Source organism: Coturnix japonica, chromosome Z (assembly GCF_001577835.2).
Source record: "Coturnix japonica isolate 7356 chromosome Z, Coturnix japonica 2.1, whole genome shotgun sequence".
Taxonomy (NCBI): Eukaryota; Metazoa; Chordata; class Aves; order Galliformes; family Phasianidae; genus Coturnix; species Coturnix japonica.
This window is the reverse complement of record NC_029547.1, coordinates 16750427-16767786: the sequence shown is the minus strand read 5'-3', so window position 1 is coordinate 16767786 and position 17360 is coordinate 16750427. Positions and strand designations below refer to the sequence as shown.

Below are 17360 nucleotides of genomic sequence, written 5' to 3'. Positions count from 1 at the left end.
CATCAAAGCACACATGTGAACGCAGAAGAAATAGTCTTAAAATGAGACGAGAGCTGATCCACTAAACCTCTGGGGAGCGACTTTGTAGTGCCACAGGGCCGCGCAGAGGGACACCTCAAAGCAGGGACACGCGCCCCGCAACGCGGAGCCTCCGTAGCCCCCGTGCGAGGGTCGGGGGTACAGCACTCCTTGAGGTGAGGACGGGAGCCCCGAGCGGGGCTTCCACCCACCGCACACCTGGAGCCAGGGCGCGGCCGCAATTCCCCGGGCCCACCCGGCCGTGTGCACTTCGAGAAGCAGGACGCTTTCGGCAGCCGAACCCAAAGCCTCCCGGGGGGAATCTTATCTCTGCCGCAGCCTCGGCCCCCGCGCAAGCAGCGACTGGAGCTGAACCGAAGTGCGGCCCTCGGGCGACAGACCTTCAGTGTCCCATAGCTTTGCTCAGGGGTCTCAGCAACGCTCCCGCACAGCTTGCTCGCCCAAGGAACCCTCGCGGAGCAGTTGTGCTTCTCACCTACGCATCAGTTGGCAGAAGAATGCCAAGGCCCCAGTTTTGCCCCAACTGCAGAAAAAACTGCAGACCCCTGCACCCCTATTTGAAGACCTAGTACCCATATCTCCCCCAGTCAGTAAAAGCTACTCAGACAGTTTACACACTGGACCACCATGCAGAAATTGCACCCTTTCTCCCTCCCACCCCTCAAGGTCTCGTAGCAAGCTTCTAATTCTGCATGAAAACACAAGGGTTACTGATCACACAGTTTAAGGTAGATTTCATATTTATTTAAATATTTATCAAGTACTCAAAAATGTATTACACTTGAGCATACAAAATGAATCCAGTTTCTAATCAGGATGATTGAAATCCTTGTGTTAGGCTTTTAACCTCTATTATTATTATTATTATTATTATTATTGTTTTCTTTCTACTGTCGAAATGGTTTGTCTCTATAGCTGAGCTTGCTCAGGGAGAGCTGAAATGGGGAGGAGGGAAGAAAAAGGTTATGTTTAGAAAACATCAGGTTTTGGAGTAACTACCATGCAAACCAACTTGTCCTTGTCAGCCTAAAAATCTCTGTATATTCCAGTTGTTAAGGATTTTTTAGGGCGAGTCGTCTCACGCTGGCCAGGAGCACTAGGGAACACTTGGATTCGAGCAAAAACAACCCTTTCCAATGTCTTGTTATTTTTTTTTCCTTCTTCTTTTTCACATTTCCCCAAGAACTCGCCCATGTTTTTAGCCTTCACCACCCTCTCCCCCACAAATTAAAAAAGGAAGAAAAGAGGGAGTGAAGAGAGGGAAGTCGACAGAGAAGAAGGAACACCGATCGTGCAATTTCATAGCAATATCCCCGAATCCTATTTCTTCTGCAGCATTTTTTTCAAGCGTTTTGACAGCAGACACTGATAAATAATGGTCATACTTGACGTGTTAAGCAAAAAGCGTCCCTTTTATCAGGAGCTTATACTTAAAATACAGGTCACTTCAACAATCTCAACGACGAGGCTTTGGTATACAGCACTAATTTTTTAATATTTTTTAAAAAATAATGGAACTCAGCCAAAAGCCTGAGCTCTCAGTTCTTTCGATGTCTTAAAGTTATGTCAGACCATGCCTAGAGTAATAACACTTTTAAGGGCAAGGGATAAGGGGGAGGGAAGGGAACAAGAGAGCTTCTAATGTTATCGATTGAAAGCTAAGGCATCCAACTAGCCCTGATACAGTTGTTGAAACGGAAATTTACAAGCCGGTCGTTAATATTTGCAATAAAATATCACACTCCTTGTTTTCACTAACGACCTGCTTTGCATGCAATATTTTATGTCAGGTATTTTAGCTGCTAATTTGTAAATATTTAAAAGAGGGAACTTTGTTCATTATTTATTATTATTATTATTATTATTATTATTACTATTATTATTTTCTCTATTCCAAACGCTTATTTAGTGAAATAGTCCTGAAGATATAATAATTCTACATATGGCGCTTTTATTTCACATAATATTTAAGGAAAAAAAGACAAAAACCACATAGAATAAGACATATAATTCAAAGACCACGGTACAATCTTTTTTTTTTTTTTTTTCCTTTTTTTTTTTTTTTTTTTTTACTTCAGCAAACAAAAAAAAAATAGAGTCAAATGACATGAAAAGTGGCAAGTCTTCCAATAATAAATAATAAATTACTTTATAATTTTGCAATGCAAGAGCAAACAAAAAGGGTGGTGTTTTTTTCCTTTTCCTTTTTACTTTTTTTTTTTACTTTTTTTTTTTTTTTTTCCTCTTTATTGAGAGAAAGAGAGAGATAGAGAGAGAGAGAAAGAAAGAGAGAGAAAACAGTCGTTCTAACCGATGACTATACACATCTTTGGGGGAGGGGAAGGTTCTTGGACAGACACATTTCAAACACAATCCCGAGACGCTTTGTGGCAAAATAGAGGTATACCTTGTTGCAATGCTTTTATAAATGGTTTTTAAAGAGTAATTCAAAAACCTATTTCTTAATTACTTCAGACTTGATAGAGGGTGGATCTCAACCAAACACAAACCAAAACCCCGCTACAGTACATGCTATAAGAGACCCAGGAAACAACCCCTTGTTAAGAGTCAACTAAAAACAACATCGCAAACCAACGCAGCTCCACCTTCCTGCAATGAATCTTTCAACAGCGCGGGGCTAAATCGTCTCTTTCTTGATGATGGAAAACCTACCGGAGCTCCTTTTGGCAAGGCAATGACCAATATAGAAACAGCACCATTCGGGTTAGGAGAAAGTCCCTCTATCTTGGTTTCTCTCTAAGATGTGCAGTCAAATGTAAATATTTTTTTTTTTTTTTAAAGATTCATGAGTACATATCCCCTATATTTTGAAAATGTCTTTTCGATCCTCCTCAAGATCATTGAGTAGCGTGGTGGTTTTTTGTTTGTTTTAGCATTTATTCTAGTAAGATCCCATGATTGTCTTCACAGTGTTGCTACCATATTACCTTCTCTTTTCAAACATGACTCCGTTTGTTTCATGGAGCGGTTCCTTACCAGGTTCATTACAGGGCTGTTAAATACTTTTCCCACCTAAATTTCGGAGTCCAAACATGATCACTTTCCCACTCTCTCCAACAGGGCTGAGGGTAAGGGCAGAAACAACAACATCAGAACTCTGGATGAATTTTCCTCATGCCTCAATAGGACTGGCTACCATGCTGTTGGGCGTGTCTGGGAGCTGAGAGGACATTGATGCCACTTCACTTCCAGTAGAATTGGAACCAGGTCCTCCTTCTGAAAAATTAACCTGCCAAAAAAAAGAAAAAACAAAAGAAAAGAAAAGAAAAGAAAAGAAAAGAAAAGAAAAGAAAAGAAAAGAAAAGAAAAGAAAAGAAAAGAAAAGAAAAAGAAAAAGAAAAAGAAAAAGAAAAAGAAAAAGAAAAAGAAAAAGAAAAAGAAAAAGAAAAAGAAAAAGAAAAGGAAAAAGAAAAAGAAAAGGAAAAAGAAAAAGAAAAGGAAAAAGGAAATGAAAGGAAAGGAAAGGAAAGGAAAAGAAGGAAAAAAAGAAGAAGAAATAAGAAAAATAATATATATATATTTACAATTGTAACAATCAAACAAAAGTAGCTGACAAATGCAAATAAAAAGGCAAGAAAAAAAGAACAGGTATGCATCTCAATGGCCTGATACATCTCCACAGGAGACTGTCTTGCTCTTTGTGGATTTATTTTCCCCACTGACTTCATAAGACTCAGGTTGAGAATCAAATCATCAGGTTTTAAAAAGGAAAGTTTAAGAAGACTGAAAAATGAAATCCACAAGTAAACAAACAAACAAACTTATTTGCCAGGCCTTCTTCCATGTCTTGCAAGAGTGGCAATCCCAACAGGATGTTCTAGTCAATTATTTAAGAGTGCATGTGCTTTTTGACACAAAACTGTAAGGTTACTCTTTTCCCTCCTTGTGCACATACTAAAATAAACCTGAAAGAAGCAGCCAAGAGCAGAAGGCATTTGAAATAAGCCATTCTCTTTCATTCTCGATTGGGAGTGGTGGTATCTCTTTTTAACAAGAGTCCTCTTGATAAAAAAGGTCACACTTCTCCATCCTAATGTGCCCCTCAGCTCCTGTTGGTTTAGAGGCAGTGTTGCGAAAAGGCCTGAAGTAAAGGGCAGAGCTTTGCTAATCCAAACGCATTTCTTTGGCACCTATTTAGCTGGCTGATCCTGCGATCAAGGCCCTTTCCAGATTACAGACTTGCCTTGAGTGGTCGATGTGTTCCATCCACTATCTTTTATTTTAATTATTTTCAGTATCAGACATCATGCACTTCATGCATCAATATTCATCTGCCTATCTAACAGTGTGTCTATCTATATATGTGTATATACTAGGGCTATCCATCTCCCCCCCGCCCCCCCCCTTTTTTTTTTTTCTTTAAGACCTATTCCTTACAAAAACTCACTGTATTAAAGGTTTTTAACACTTCCAGTTCTGTAAGGCAACCAAAAGAGACCAATTTTTCTTGTGCCTGTTTGACAGCTTGATTAAATCAGGAAAACCGGTGGTTATTTGAGGTAAGATGATGCAAACAGCTTCACTGCAGTGCTGCAGTTCCTGAGTAAGTATGTTGTGCCAGGAGGGCATACAGAAAACAGCCTGACACTGGGGGAAAAATAAAATTTAAAAAAAAAAATAAAAAGAAAGATTTTTCAAAACAGTATGATGCTAAACAGAAAATTTCCACAAACATCTGTTCTTAGGGCTACAAACTGTTACCCTCCATTGCTCATGATGAAAAAGATTCTCAACAGATGAAAAAAGGATCCATATAATAATATTTCATCTTTAAGTATTGTTTTGAATCACTGAAGAAGCATACACAACGTACCTTATTATTTTAAAGATCTGGTTATAACACACTTAGGCCAGGAAATTGAGTTAAGGTTGAACTTCTGTCCTTAATTCACCTTCTTGGGCCTAAGTATTGCAGTTGATATGGTCCCATTTGAGCTGCCAAATGACGTAGGCATAAGGAAGTGAGTTAAGAACAGAAATTTATTCTAAAATGTCTGTTTTCTTTTGGCTTAAGGCTTTTCATTATATTGTTTGAATTCTGCAAGAGAATACGCATTGACTATTTCATTTGCAAAGTACAACACATAGTACATACCATAGGCATGTTTAATTGTATGTGAATATGTGAACAGAGAAATAAAAAGTCACATCTAAACTTGCATGCTTAAAGGAAAGAGCTGATGCTTGAATTAAATTGTGTTTGTGGAACAAAGCAAAAACTCCATCTGAGGTTGCAGCTGTATATTTTAAACCTATATTATGAACTCAGAATTGGCCAAAATGAGGGAAGGGATTGGGGGGAGTTAAATTTGAAAACTGTTTTCACAATTTCCCTTTACTGGCCCAGGGGTACAGTTTCTCTGGTTAGACATGCTTTCAGTTTTCAGTGATGTCCAAGCCAAATCAGCCTCAGACCTGGGCTGGGTCTTATCCAGTGTGCACTCATTTGGACAAGATCTTTACACTGCAGTACTTTCTGTACTAATCCCAGCAATATCAGTTCAAATTGCCACATTTACAGAGTGCCAAAATGCCCACCTCGTAATCTCAGAGAAGCACTGCTGGCCTGAACTGTTCATCTCTGGGGCAGCAGCCCCCCTGCAGAGAATGTTCAGTGAATCCCCCACTGCTGGGGCTGAGAACAGACACTTACTAGTTGCTGAAAAGCAGGTTGATCTATGTCACTCTGCAATGCGAAGTCACTCAGTACTTTCCAGGGTGGCTGGTAACTCTGCACCTCCACCGGGTTCGCCTGTAAACCACCATCATGTCTCTCTGGACTAGCAGCCACCATCGGAGTTCCTGTCATCCCTTGGATATTCTGTAAATAGCCCAGCAAAAGATGTTAATGAGCTTGGTTAACTTTATTGTATATAAGCACTGAGTCAATAAACTGCTTTCTATCTTATCTATACAGTCACTTGTATTTGCTTTGTTAATCTGCTGTGAATGTCTTACTTCATTCTACTTTAGGTCAGTCTATTTCTACCTGCTGCATTTATCACAGTGGAAGTTTACTTTCTTTTCCTTTAATCCTCGTATTCCTCTCAAGGCATAGCCCTCCTCCCCCGCTCCCCCAAGCCTTCTCAAACACAAGCACTCAGTGTCTTGGCTGCCAGTGCATCGGCACAAGAAACAGTTAATCATGCTTTCTTTCTACTTTGCATCCAGGCTGGTTTTGTTCTCCATGACCTTAACTGGTTTAGTATATCCCCTGAACCATAAACCTGAAGAGAGGTAGGTAGTACCATGTTCTTTCAAAAATAAAACAAAACAAAATGATTAAAAATAATGGTAAAAGAGGAAACCGCAGCCCTCCCTTTATGTCCTGTGGTGCAGACACTGTACAAAATAACTCCAAACCTCAACGAATAGATTGTTCAGGCGAGTTAATAACATCATGTTTTATTGCATTCCAACATGGTAAAATGAAACTCCTTAAATTCCACTTAACTAGGCAGCCTTATGAATTAATACTTATTCTCAGGTCAGTCAATATACAGAGGGAGAATAACAGACTCTTCTTCAAGTGGACTAACAGCAGTGGGGACAGGGGAAAAAAAGAAAAAAAAAATCTTAAAATGGAGACAGTTTGCTATTGAATTCAGCTCTTTCCACTTGTTTGTTTGCAGCGCACATGCATATACCCACATACAAGGACTCTATTTCTATACAAGGACTATATATATGTTAAACAACCTGGAAATATGACAGTACTTCCAAAAACTTTGCATTTGTCTTTTTTCTACAGGAAATGTACTGGCAAACAAAGACACATTAAGTATATAAGGTTATAAAAAAAATACATCAAATTTCCCCTTTACTCCTGTGCAAAACCTCTGAGGAGGGTGAGTATGTTATTTTCCCTCAAGGAGTCCTTTGCATTTGCAGTATAAATATTACACAAGACAAGGCTTTTTACATCCCGTAAGCTCTGCAGGTCACAATTCACACTGCAGAGAAGTTAATCTAATCTACTGCAAATCCTTAGCCTCACAAAAGGACATGTTCACTTGAGAAGCCTATATCGGCTTCTCTCTGCTGTCTGTTTTAACTGCACTGACAGCAAAACAAGCAGATAATATTTAGGTGGTACCACTTTGCTTTAAGGGAGCTCCCATAAAGTCAAAAGAGCCCAGCTGGCCACAGAGATGGCCAGGATGGCCTTAGCCTACAGATTTCTTGCTGGGATGTAAGACAGTGCACAGTCAGAGGTTGAAGCCACTTACAGTTTTGTCATTGGGTTGCTGCTGCTGAAGTTGCTTCATCATAATGCTCCTTTTTTTGTCCTTGCATCGCTTGTTTTGAAACCAAACCCTGATGACCCTCGGACTGAGGCCAGTCATTTCTACCAGTTGCTCTTTCATGAGGGCGTCAGGTCTGGGGTTGGCAGCATAGCAGGTCCTCAAGGTGTGAAGCTGTTTTTCATTGAGGACAGTTCGGACTCGGGTGGTCTTCTCAGGCTGCTTGTGGACATGAGGCCGCAGAGCTGGCTGTCTGGCAGAGATAGGTTCTGCTGTAAGGGAAGGGGAAGGGAGGAACAGGATCCCCATGAGTAGGAAGCAGGGAGTCTGCAGAGGCTATGAATCTAAGCCAGTGAGGCAAGAGAGGGTGGGTGGGAAGAAAGGGGGGTGATGAACCTCTTTCAAAGGCCATTCAGGCAGTTAGCTCTACCCGAGCTCATGCAGCCTCCTCTGCTTTATGCGCTGGTGGAATGACAGGACTGACATCTCTGACTCCACAGATAATTAATTTGAAACCCTCCCTCTCCTCTCCCCTCCCCCCCCCCCCTTCCCCCCCCCCCCCCCCCCCCCCCCCCCCAGAAAACAAAACAAAACAAAACCCTTAACGACAGAAGCTTGAATCTGCATGAGGGGAAGGTGAGCTCTCAAAGGTGCACGTGTGTGTGTGTGCACTAGGAAAAGAGGGGGAGGGTTTTATGTATTTATGTCCTGACAAATCACTAAAACAGGTTTTTGGCCTGAAAATTAATAAATTAATCATGATTCAGGTCTGCGTCTTATGTGCTGAATCTAGCTCAGCTTAGTCAGAGGCCTTGATAACATACAATAGCTCCCGTCTGTTCAGTGCTTCCAGATCCAAAGCAAAACAAACCAAATGCACTACACCATGACCGTGGATGGAAAACTCATGAGAGCTCCGCACTGGGAGGTCTGTCTTAGAAAGAGGATGCATTTGGTGAATTTATGTAAACTTTTAATGAATAATTCTTAAAACCATGAATGCTTCTCCAATTTAAGGGGAGCAATCCAAGCATCTTGTAGAAACCATCGAGAAATGAAAACCAGTGTACAAAGTACAAAAGAGTACTTTTCACTTATGTGATTCAGCTATTCTTTTGTGCATTGGATAACTGTAGCTATCTATATGTAATTTGACCCAGCCAAGGGAAAAATAAAAACTTTTTTTCTAAAAGCATGGCTTACTAGTATTCAAAATGCTTGCTTTTGTACAGTCAGCTTTCAGTTTCTCTGATTATAATGATAAATCATCAAATTCTAATAAAGATTATACGGTGTTAGCAGTGTTTTACTTGCAGACACAAGTGTACGTACAACTTCTCTTACATCCTGCAATGGGCACCTACAGATATTCTTTTTCTCCCTTGATACTGATACGTCACTTGGAGGAAAAAAAAAAAAAAAATAGTGGGGGAAAAAGTGGGAAACGAGCCCGTTTAAACAGAGCTGTGTTTGCAAATAACCTTTGGTGTTACAGTTACTTGACAAGCAACATCGCCAGCCAACCCTCTTTTATCCAGCCTCCTTTGCCTCAAAGAGACGTGCCTTTTCTTCAGCTAAGAGGCCCTGAGTGTCTGGTGCACATGTCGAGAACTAGAGGTGCAAGTTGTAAGGTGGGTCGACAATGCTGAGTTTAAAGATGAAATTCTCATCAAATCACATAAAACTTTTCAAGACGGCAGAGTCACTTCAAAAGGCAATTACTGGAGATTAGCTTGTTGACAGTTTTAAATTACAGCCTAAGCGCTCGCCTGTAGTTATGAAGTCTATCTCCTTTCGGCCCCCGCATCCACCAGTGCTTAAAGCAGCTTTTCCCCGTGCTCCGCAGGACGGGCTGGAGCTGGGTCTGTGCCGTAGACCAGCTCCCTGCTCGGGCTACCCCGCTTCCTGCTCAGATCAGGCTCCCAAGCCTGCGGTGGACTAGGGGGGCTCCCGCAGGAGGGCCACCCCCCGAGCAGGTGCGGGCAGCCGGACCAGAGGCACTCCGCGAGTGCGCAGGCCGGGGCCGCGGGTTCCCCGCGGGGCGCCGTGCGCGGGCGGTACCTGCCATCTGCAGCGGCCGGGCCGGGTGCAAGGGGCTGAGGGGGTCCCCGGCTCCCAGGCTGGCCCGCTCCACCACGTCGTGGTCCGCCCGGCAGAAGAGGCCGTCTTCCCGCAGCGCGAATTCATCGCCGGGGATGAGCTGACGGCTGCAGGCCACGCAGCGGAAACACTCGATGTGGTACACCTTGGCGCGGGCGCGCATCACGAAGTCATTCTTGCTGAAGCCGATGCTGCACTTGGCGCACTTGATGCCGTATAACCTGAGCAGGGCCCAGCCCAGAGAGAAAGAGAAGGGAGGGAAGGATGGTGAGCATAAGGAGGGGGAAGGGAGGGTTGTCAAGGGGAATGGGGGAAAAGGGAAGGGGGAAAAAAAAAAGAGAGAGAGAGAGAGAGTTTTTCATTCGCACTCGTGTGCTGCCCCGTAGCCTCTCGCAGCCGCTCCACAAGCGGCACAAAAGTTAAACAAGCTTTGAGATAGAGAAGCCAGCAAAGGAAAAGGAATAAAAACGGATTCGGGGATTCGGCTGCTGATGATGCACGGTTCCCCCAGTTGTAAACGGCGGCGGGGAGCCAAACACGGAGATAGATAAGTAGAGGGGGCGGGGGGGAAAAAAGAGAAAGGAAGGGCGGTGGGGGTGGGAAGAAGGGGAGAAGCAAAAATTCAACCCCTCTCCTTCCCGAGGAGGTGCCGCCCCCTCCTTCTGTCCCTCTGCCCGGGCTGCATGCGGCGAGGGAGCGTCCCTGCCCTCTCCCCCCAGCACGGAGCGGGGACCTGACCTCGCCTGGCCCGCAGCTGAACCGCCTGCCCGCGTACCCGGAGAACAGCGGGGGCTGTCTGAGCTGACATACCCGCTTCGCACACGCAAACGTGACCGCCTTGCCGAATGGTGTGGTTTTTTTGTTTTTTTTTTTTGGTTGGTTGGTTGGTGTTTTTTGTTGTTGCCTCTTTCTTTTTTGCGAAGAACCCACTCAACGACTTCTGCCGCTCAACGAGTGGCCGCGCTCGCTCTAGCTCAGCCTCCGGGACGCGGCTCTGCCAGCGACAGAGGCTCTTCCCCTTATCCTCTCTCACCAGGTTAACTTCATACAACAGATCTAGGCATATTCACTCCCCCTTTTGTACACACGCACACTCGCACGTGTAGCAGTGCAACCTTTTTCCGCAGGACCCCTCCTAGAAGGTATTACCAGTGTTTCTGGCTCTGTAGCCAGTCTCACAAACGTCTCCTTCCCCTCCTCTGCTTTTTTCCACCTTGAACCTGCTCTCGAACCTTCCAGCACGAGTGGAAGGGCAACTTTGCGCCGCAGCCCCCGCAACAGCTACTGGGTCTCCGGGGTTACAGGCTGGAGGAGGTGGCTGTTCCTCGCCTCGCGGGGAGGAGAGGAGCACCGTTCATCCATCAGTAGATGGGCAAAAGAATATGTTCCAGCGCGGCGTCTATAGGTGCAGACTCTCGGCTGCCACCCAGTACTCCTTTGCCAGCCTCTTCGGCATTAAGTGAAATTAGCATCTTCCCGCAAACGCATGAAGACATGCAAACTGCACACAAACAAATGTGGGTGTAACCCATGGAAATGTAAAAGATGCTCTTAAAACTGACCTAAATTCATCCACACTCATTTCCTCACCAGAGCGTTTCATTAGCAATAGCCTGTGATGTAAATTTATGGGTACGTGTTTAGTTGCAACGTCTGTAGATGCGTACTCGGCTTGTATGCAGAGCTTTGAATTTCCGAATTAGAATTTTTTGAGAAGAACAAAACCCCAACAACCAAACTGCTAAACTACAAAAGAGCAGAGCGTTCACAAAATGTATCGCATTCGTAAGTACAGAAGCTGGGGGGGGGGGGGGGGGGGAGGCTGCCCACATCTTGGCAATTATAGATTGACTCGTGGTCTAATTCAAAGTCGAATTACACGTAATGGACAATTTACTTTTAAAATTTTAGGAAACGAAAAGTATTGCCCCCAAAAAATAAGAGTAGCAATTTTTTGTTTGTTAGTTTGCTCAGTTTAGCCCGCTGACTTAGTTCTTGCAGGAGGTAAACTGGTGTTTCTCAGCTCCAAACGTTTTCCTTTAATTTGAAAGTAGCGACAGGACGACATTTAACAGAAGGTTTCCAAAGTAAAAAATAATAAATATTATCATTACTACTAAAAATGAATTGAATTGTTTTTCATCCTGGTAAAACTTGGAGAATAATCTCATGGCACAGCTTGTACGAACGATCTGATTACAAATCGTGTCCTGGACTGAGTCATTTTATTTCAGTCAGGAGTTAACGAGAAACTAGAAGAGATATCTTGAGAAGGTAGGCAATAGTTGTTCTCAAAACTTTCCATAAGGTCCGTGCCTCAGTGTCATTCAAAGTTCTGGGTTTTCAAACCCGGTAGAATACACTGAAACAGATCAACATGACCCAGGAGCACAAATAATAAACACACTCGAAATTCCTGCTTTGGTTTCTCTATAGTGTCAGGATTGGCAACTCTCACATTTTATCAGTTACCAGATTTTAATGTGAGGAAGGAAGCGGTTCCATTATCTAAATATACCCAATTGTTCGTGAACAGATGATGGGCAATTTGATCTGCTCTGTCTAATTCATCAGTACAGATAAGATAAGAAAGGAAAGGCAGTCAGATATCACCAAAGGGGTTAATATTTAAAAAGATTAAATGTCAGTTATTTTAGCAAAGAAACCTTTCTGTTTAGGTTTTGAGCTCCTCAGGAAAAAATATCTTTCACTCTGAAGGAAACTTCAGCATTGTTTTTGTTTTCTCTTTTGGGCTACATTTTTTTTTCCCCTCCCAAATAGGCCAGGTTTAATCTTATTTTTGCCTTTGTATTTATTTTCACGGCATAAATACTTGAATCGGTTTTCCTATGAATGCCACTATACCTTTACAAAAGCACATATACGCGTTTCTCAGGTTGTGTTAAAAAGCGACCAGCCCATAACATCGACCCTACTGAAAACATTCTCCATCACCCACGGTTTCCCACCTTCTTACAATCACAGAATACATTGCTAAAGTCCTCAGAAGGATCCGATAGAGTCGCTAGCTGCTTCCGAGTGTGGTCTTGTTTGTTCAGAGATTTGCATTTGAATTTGTAGAATAAAAAACTTGACTACTCGAACTTTTCCCCTCGCCTGTCTGCCTTTTCGGGAGTCAGTTAAAAATACACCAATTGCATTTTCACCTTGTTTATCACTGTTTTTCCTCACCCTGCGTGTCAGATTTACAAAGTTAAGAAAAAAAATAAATCTCACCAATGAATTAAACAACGTAAATGGCGTACCTGATATAATCTCTTTTACAGTAGGTTTTGCCATCCCTAACAAAGCACGTACAGGTCTCGTCCAAATACTGATTACACTCTGCACACTTCAAACACGCTGCATGCCATTCCAAATCCGGAGAAACCCTCAGAATATACTGATCGTGAATTTGATTGCCGCAACCAACACATAGGGAAATCAGGCGTTTTTCTGAAATGAAAATAAATACATGATTGACTAACCGTTTACTCTCCTACAGAGATAAACACACTTTTAGTGTCGTTCCCTTATAGGGCGTACTCGAAGTGTTGCTTTTTTTTTTTTTTTTTTTTTTTAAGAGTATTACACTTTTGGATGGTAATTGAAGCGTGCCATCAAAACCTCACCTCTTTTAGAAAGAAGGCGGAACATACGTTACAGTGCAGACGTGAAGGGTGAAAGTCCCCACGTCGAAACCCTACATAAAATCAAAACTCCCTCGTGGTTTTGTTTTAATTTTATTGTACTCTAGTTCTGATTCCTATCCTTACGAGGAGAGCACCTACACATTAGATTTAATTTTTTAAAGAGACTCTGATTGGAAACATCAAACGTGTGGCTGGTGCGCTTCCCATTCAGCCCTTTGCATAGAAGAGGGGAGTCGAGGCTACCAGCAAGAACAAGCATCATTACAGTTGTCACTTGCTCTCTTTTGCAAGTCTAATGCTAATTCCCCCAGACAGAACGGGTGCTGGATAGTCAGACAGCCCCACCGCAGCCTAGCACGAAGAGAATCTTAAGCTACCTGGTAGGAGAGCCCATTAAAATCTCTCCTGCTCCCCAAACTTTAAAAGAGAACAGGACCCTAGGCTATTAGCATACAAGGCTACGAGGCTAAAACACAGTAAGCATGCAGGCATGGCAACAAAGGCACCTTCTCTACCATTCAGATGAAGTTAAGCTCTCTAGCAGCTCGCCTGTCTGAGACGATTACAATAGACAGCACATTTATTCCAACAACGGTAAAAATTCCGCCTTACTTTTTGGTGGGTCTCCCATGTCTCCCATATCTGTAAGAGGGTGTAATGTCCACAGTGAAATGGTGTACGGTTTCGTTTTAAAACCCCAAAGTAGGTTTTGAGAGCTGTCGCTAAAAATAAAATAAAATAAAATAAATAATAAAAAAGTAGAAGTAAAAAAAAAAAAATAGAGACTCGAAATTAGGGGAGGAAATAAATAAATAAATAAATAAAGGCAAAACAAAACACCACCAGCGTGGGAGACGCTGTCAGGGCTGCGGAGCGAGAAGGGGGCGCGGTGCGATGAGACGCGGCGCTGGGGTCCAGCTGCGCAGCAGGGTCCTGCCGCGGGGTCCTGCCGCGCGGTGCTGCGGGGCGCTCCGCGGTGCGGTGCGGTGCGGTGCGGCGGCGCGGCGGTGCTGGACTGGGCGCTGTCGGCTCGGGCACTCGCCTCGCCCTTATCTCTTACTCAAACTTCTCTGCTCCAACTCAGCCCGCTCGCCATTGGCCTGACGTCATGCGCGGGGACGTCACGCCCGCGCGGAGCCCATTGGTTGCGGGCGGCGCGGCGCAGCTGTTCTGATTATCATATTTCAGGGTCTGGCGGCGCGGCGGCCCCGGCTCGGGCTCTCGGAGGCAACTTTTCCTCGCTCCTCATTTGTATTTCCTCTTATACTTTCTTCTTGTCGTTCTCCTCCATCCCTGCCGCTTATCTTCAGTCACACCTTTCATTTTCCTTCCCGGCCCCGATCGGGCTCCTCCACCCCTTCCCCCTCTCGGGCTTGTCGAGCCATATTCACAATCTTTATATACATATGTGCAATGCACACATATAAACGCGCGCGCGCGTGTGTATATATATATATATATATTCTGGGGGCGGAGGTGGTGTTAATCCCGCTATTTCCTACCGAGCGTTTATCATTCCCATTAGGGAGCCCCGCTCGGGCTCCCGCAGGCGACGCTGCCTCTCCGGGGCGGGCACGGCCCCACCACGAGATGGGATTGTTTACGTTTCCCCCCATCCTTCTTCTCTTTTAAAATCGTGGATAAAAGCTTTATGTATTTCTGTTAAACACGAGATCGAAGGAGGTACAAATATTTACCTTAAATTGTCCCTCAACACTCCCTCTGTTCTATTTATGTTTTCCAATCCCTTTTAGATCCCTTTCCTTTCTTTCTTACTCTTTTTTTTTTTCTTTTTCTTTTCTTTTCCTTATCTGTAAATAGAAATTCATCCCGTATTTTGAAGGTTTCGTAGCTTGACCAGGAATGAAGATTCGCACAGAATAGAGAAGAACTTCTGCCTTTCGCTGTGGAGAATCCCTTGAAATTCTTGTTTAAAGAAAGAAAGGAAAAAAGAGAGAGGGAGAGAGAGAAAGAGAGACAGGGATAAGACTGGAACTCCGCCGGTTTTGCAGCTCGGGGCACCTGGAGGCAGTGTGAGATTCGGTTCGCGCTGTGCGCGGTGCGGTGCGGTACCCGCGCCCCCGGCTGCGTAGAGGCGCCAGCAGCACGCCTAGGAGGCACCGGCCCCCGCGGGGCTACAGGCTCCAGCAGGAGTTATCTGAACGCTTACCCAGCCCGGCAAAACGCAACTTTCCCGTTGGCAAGGATTTCTTTGTGTGTGTTTCGCAGACGGCAGGCTCTGCTCAGCCTGCCCGCTGCGTTTGCTTTGGTCTGTGCGCCGAGCTGCACCCGCTCCGCAGTGGGCACTCTGAATCTACCGTCTCTCATCTTAAACGTCTCCCTTGAGTTTATTCAGAACCAATTTTTGTGTTCTGTTCCTTATGGGCTGCTACACCACCCTCACCAACGTAGCGTATAAGTGCCCTCCAATCACTATCCATCAGGAAAATATATTTATTTCAAAGTCTTTTTTTTTTTTTTTTTTTTTAAATAATTATTTCAAATGTGACCGACGAGACTAGAGTTTGGATGAAGGAAAGACATATTCAAGCGCAATGCTTCCCCGCAGGGAAATCTGGCTAAACTGAAGTAGCAAAGAAAAAGTTCTGAAACTTGCATTTTCTGATGAGACAGCTGCTAAACAACAGAGATCCTCGGAGTCCTAACTCAGTTAGCAAGATGTTTTCCTTTGCAAAGCCCAGGGAGCAAAAACACCCTCCAGCTTTATTTCAAACCTAACGTTGCCACTTGTGGAGATAACTATGCTGACTTGAAATGATCTCGAGATAGTGTCAGGAGGTAAAGATATGGTTGCAAACATACGCACACTTACTTTACATATTCAACGTTTAAATAAACAGAGGGAAACGCAAGTCTACTAGACGGTGGCTTCTCCTTCCAAGAACCTGGCGAAATGCATGTGTGTGTGTTACTGTGCATGTACGTACATATATATAAAAGGCTATCTACAGATGTAGTTTATAATTCTGCTTTTTAGCTGAGTAAACTTAAAAGTAATTATCAAGAACCACTGCTGATGCTGGTATCTCTGGACCTCCGGGCACGTGTTTGAGGTAAACCTTCAGTGATGGGCATTTTAATCCGCACAGACCCCAGGGTAACCCCCGCACCGCTCTCCTGGCCTGACGGACCTCCGTCTTACTCCTCTTCACCTCCCCCATTTCCCCGTGCCCAGAGTCCCGCAGGGCCTGGAGAGCACCCCGCAGCTCTGCGATGCCACAGCCTCACCGGGCCTCAGTGCGCGCTCGGCCGCCCGCGGGAGGCGAGATGCAGTGAGCATGAAGCGGGGGCCTTCGGCAGTGCGCAGCCCCTCCGCGGGACGGTTTCCTACCGCCCCTTCCCCAGCCTAGAGCTCTGTCCGCGCCAGGGCGCGCAGGCTGCGCGCAGGCGGGCGTCGCAGCGGGTACCGCGGCGACCTCTGCTGGCCGCGGGGCGAGCGGGCTCTGCCGCGCGCGGTGTGCGCGTTTCTGACCTTTTGTGCCTCGCCGCCCGGTGTTCTGCAAACATCTCCCCACCTCTGCTAGGGGTACGCCGACCTCCTGGCCCGGGTGACACCGCAGGCTTGCGAGATGGCAAAGGATCCACAGTCACAAAAAATAAACTGGCGTCCCTGAGGTTGTGACAACCATCTGTGGTTACTGAAAAAGACCGAAACAGAGATGGTATTTTTCCATCCACTGTCCTATGCAGTTTTCCTTCTTGGACGTGTTCATTTCTATTTAAAAAATTGGCCTTATTAAAAATATATCCCCTTCCTACCTCTGAGAGAACTCCTTTTTTTTATTGTCCAGCGTCTTTCTCTCTCTCTCTCTCTCTCTCTTTTTCTTTCTTTTCTTTTTTTCTTTTCTTTTTTTTTTTTTCAGTAAATTGGTCCGCTTTTAAACCTCTTAACGCCCATCCCTCTAACTTTCGGGATTTTTAAACTATTACTTCTAGGACGACTGATTGTATTTTAAGCTTGATCTTTGCAAATGATGTGCAATAAGCAAGAAACCTGTCTCCGCCCCAACAAACCAGGATTGGGAAGAAAAGGAGGGCTTTGATCAAGGTTTTTTTCCCCCTCCTGTGCTACTGATTTGCTTACTGTGTATTCGATTCGCGTTCCCAGGAAGGCGAAGCTCTGTATTTAGCCAGCATCAGAGTCGGGTTTAAGGGAGTGGAGTAATGAGTGGAACTGCCAGTTTCAATGAATAAGGTACTGAGAGAAAAACCCCGCTGAAGGATTTCTCTTTTATGGTATCAATATACACGTGAATGGGAAGACATAAAACGGGATTTGTAT

The 17360-nt window shown here is 44.5% G+C and overlaps 1 protein-coding gene across 3 annotated transcripts; it reads right to left on the bottom strand.

The window, feature by feature from the left end:
* Window positions 1-761: 761 nt before the first annotated feature.
* On the bottom strand, window positions 762-14102 carry ISL1 (ISL LIM homeobox 1). 3 transcript variants are annotated; one of them, XR_004305595.1, is made up of 8 exons: window positions 13901-14102; window positions 13670-13779; window positions 12671-12860; window positions 9366-9625; window positions 7290-7576; window positions 5714-5881; window positions 4874-4995; window positions 762-3289 (listed from the first exon to the last, which is right to left on the bottom strand). XR_004305595.1 is itself a non-coding variant. In XM_015848694.2 (7 exons), the coding sequence occupies exons 2-7, from the start codon at window positions 13695-13697 to the stop codon at window positions 3173-3175; spliced, it is 1050 nt and encodes a 349-aa protein (XP_015704180.1). In that variant the 5' UTR covers window positions 13698-13779; window positions 13901-14095; the 3' UTR covers window positions 762-3172. The 3 variants fall into 3 exon arrangements, 2 of the variants coding, with proteins under 2 accessions (XP_015704180.1, XP_032297271.1); XM_015848694.2 differs by lacking the exon at window positions 4874-4995 and having other exon boundaries at window positions 13901-14095; XM_032441380.1 differs by lacking the exon at window positions 4874-4995 and having other exon boundaries at window positions 7290-7573; window positions 13901-14088.
* Between the last annotated feature and the right edge of the window lie 3258 nt (window positions 14103-17360).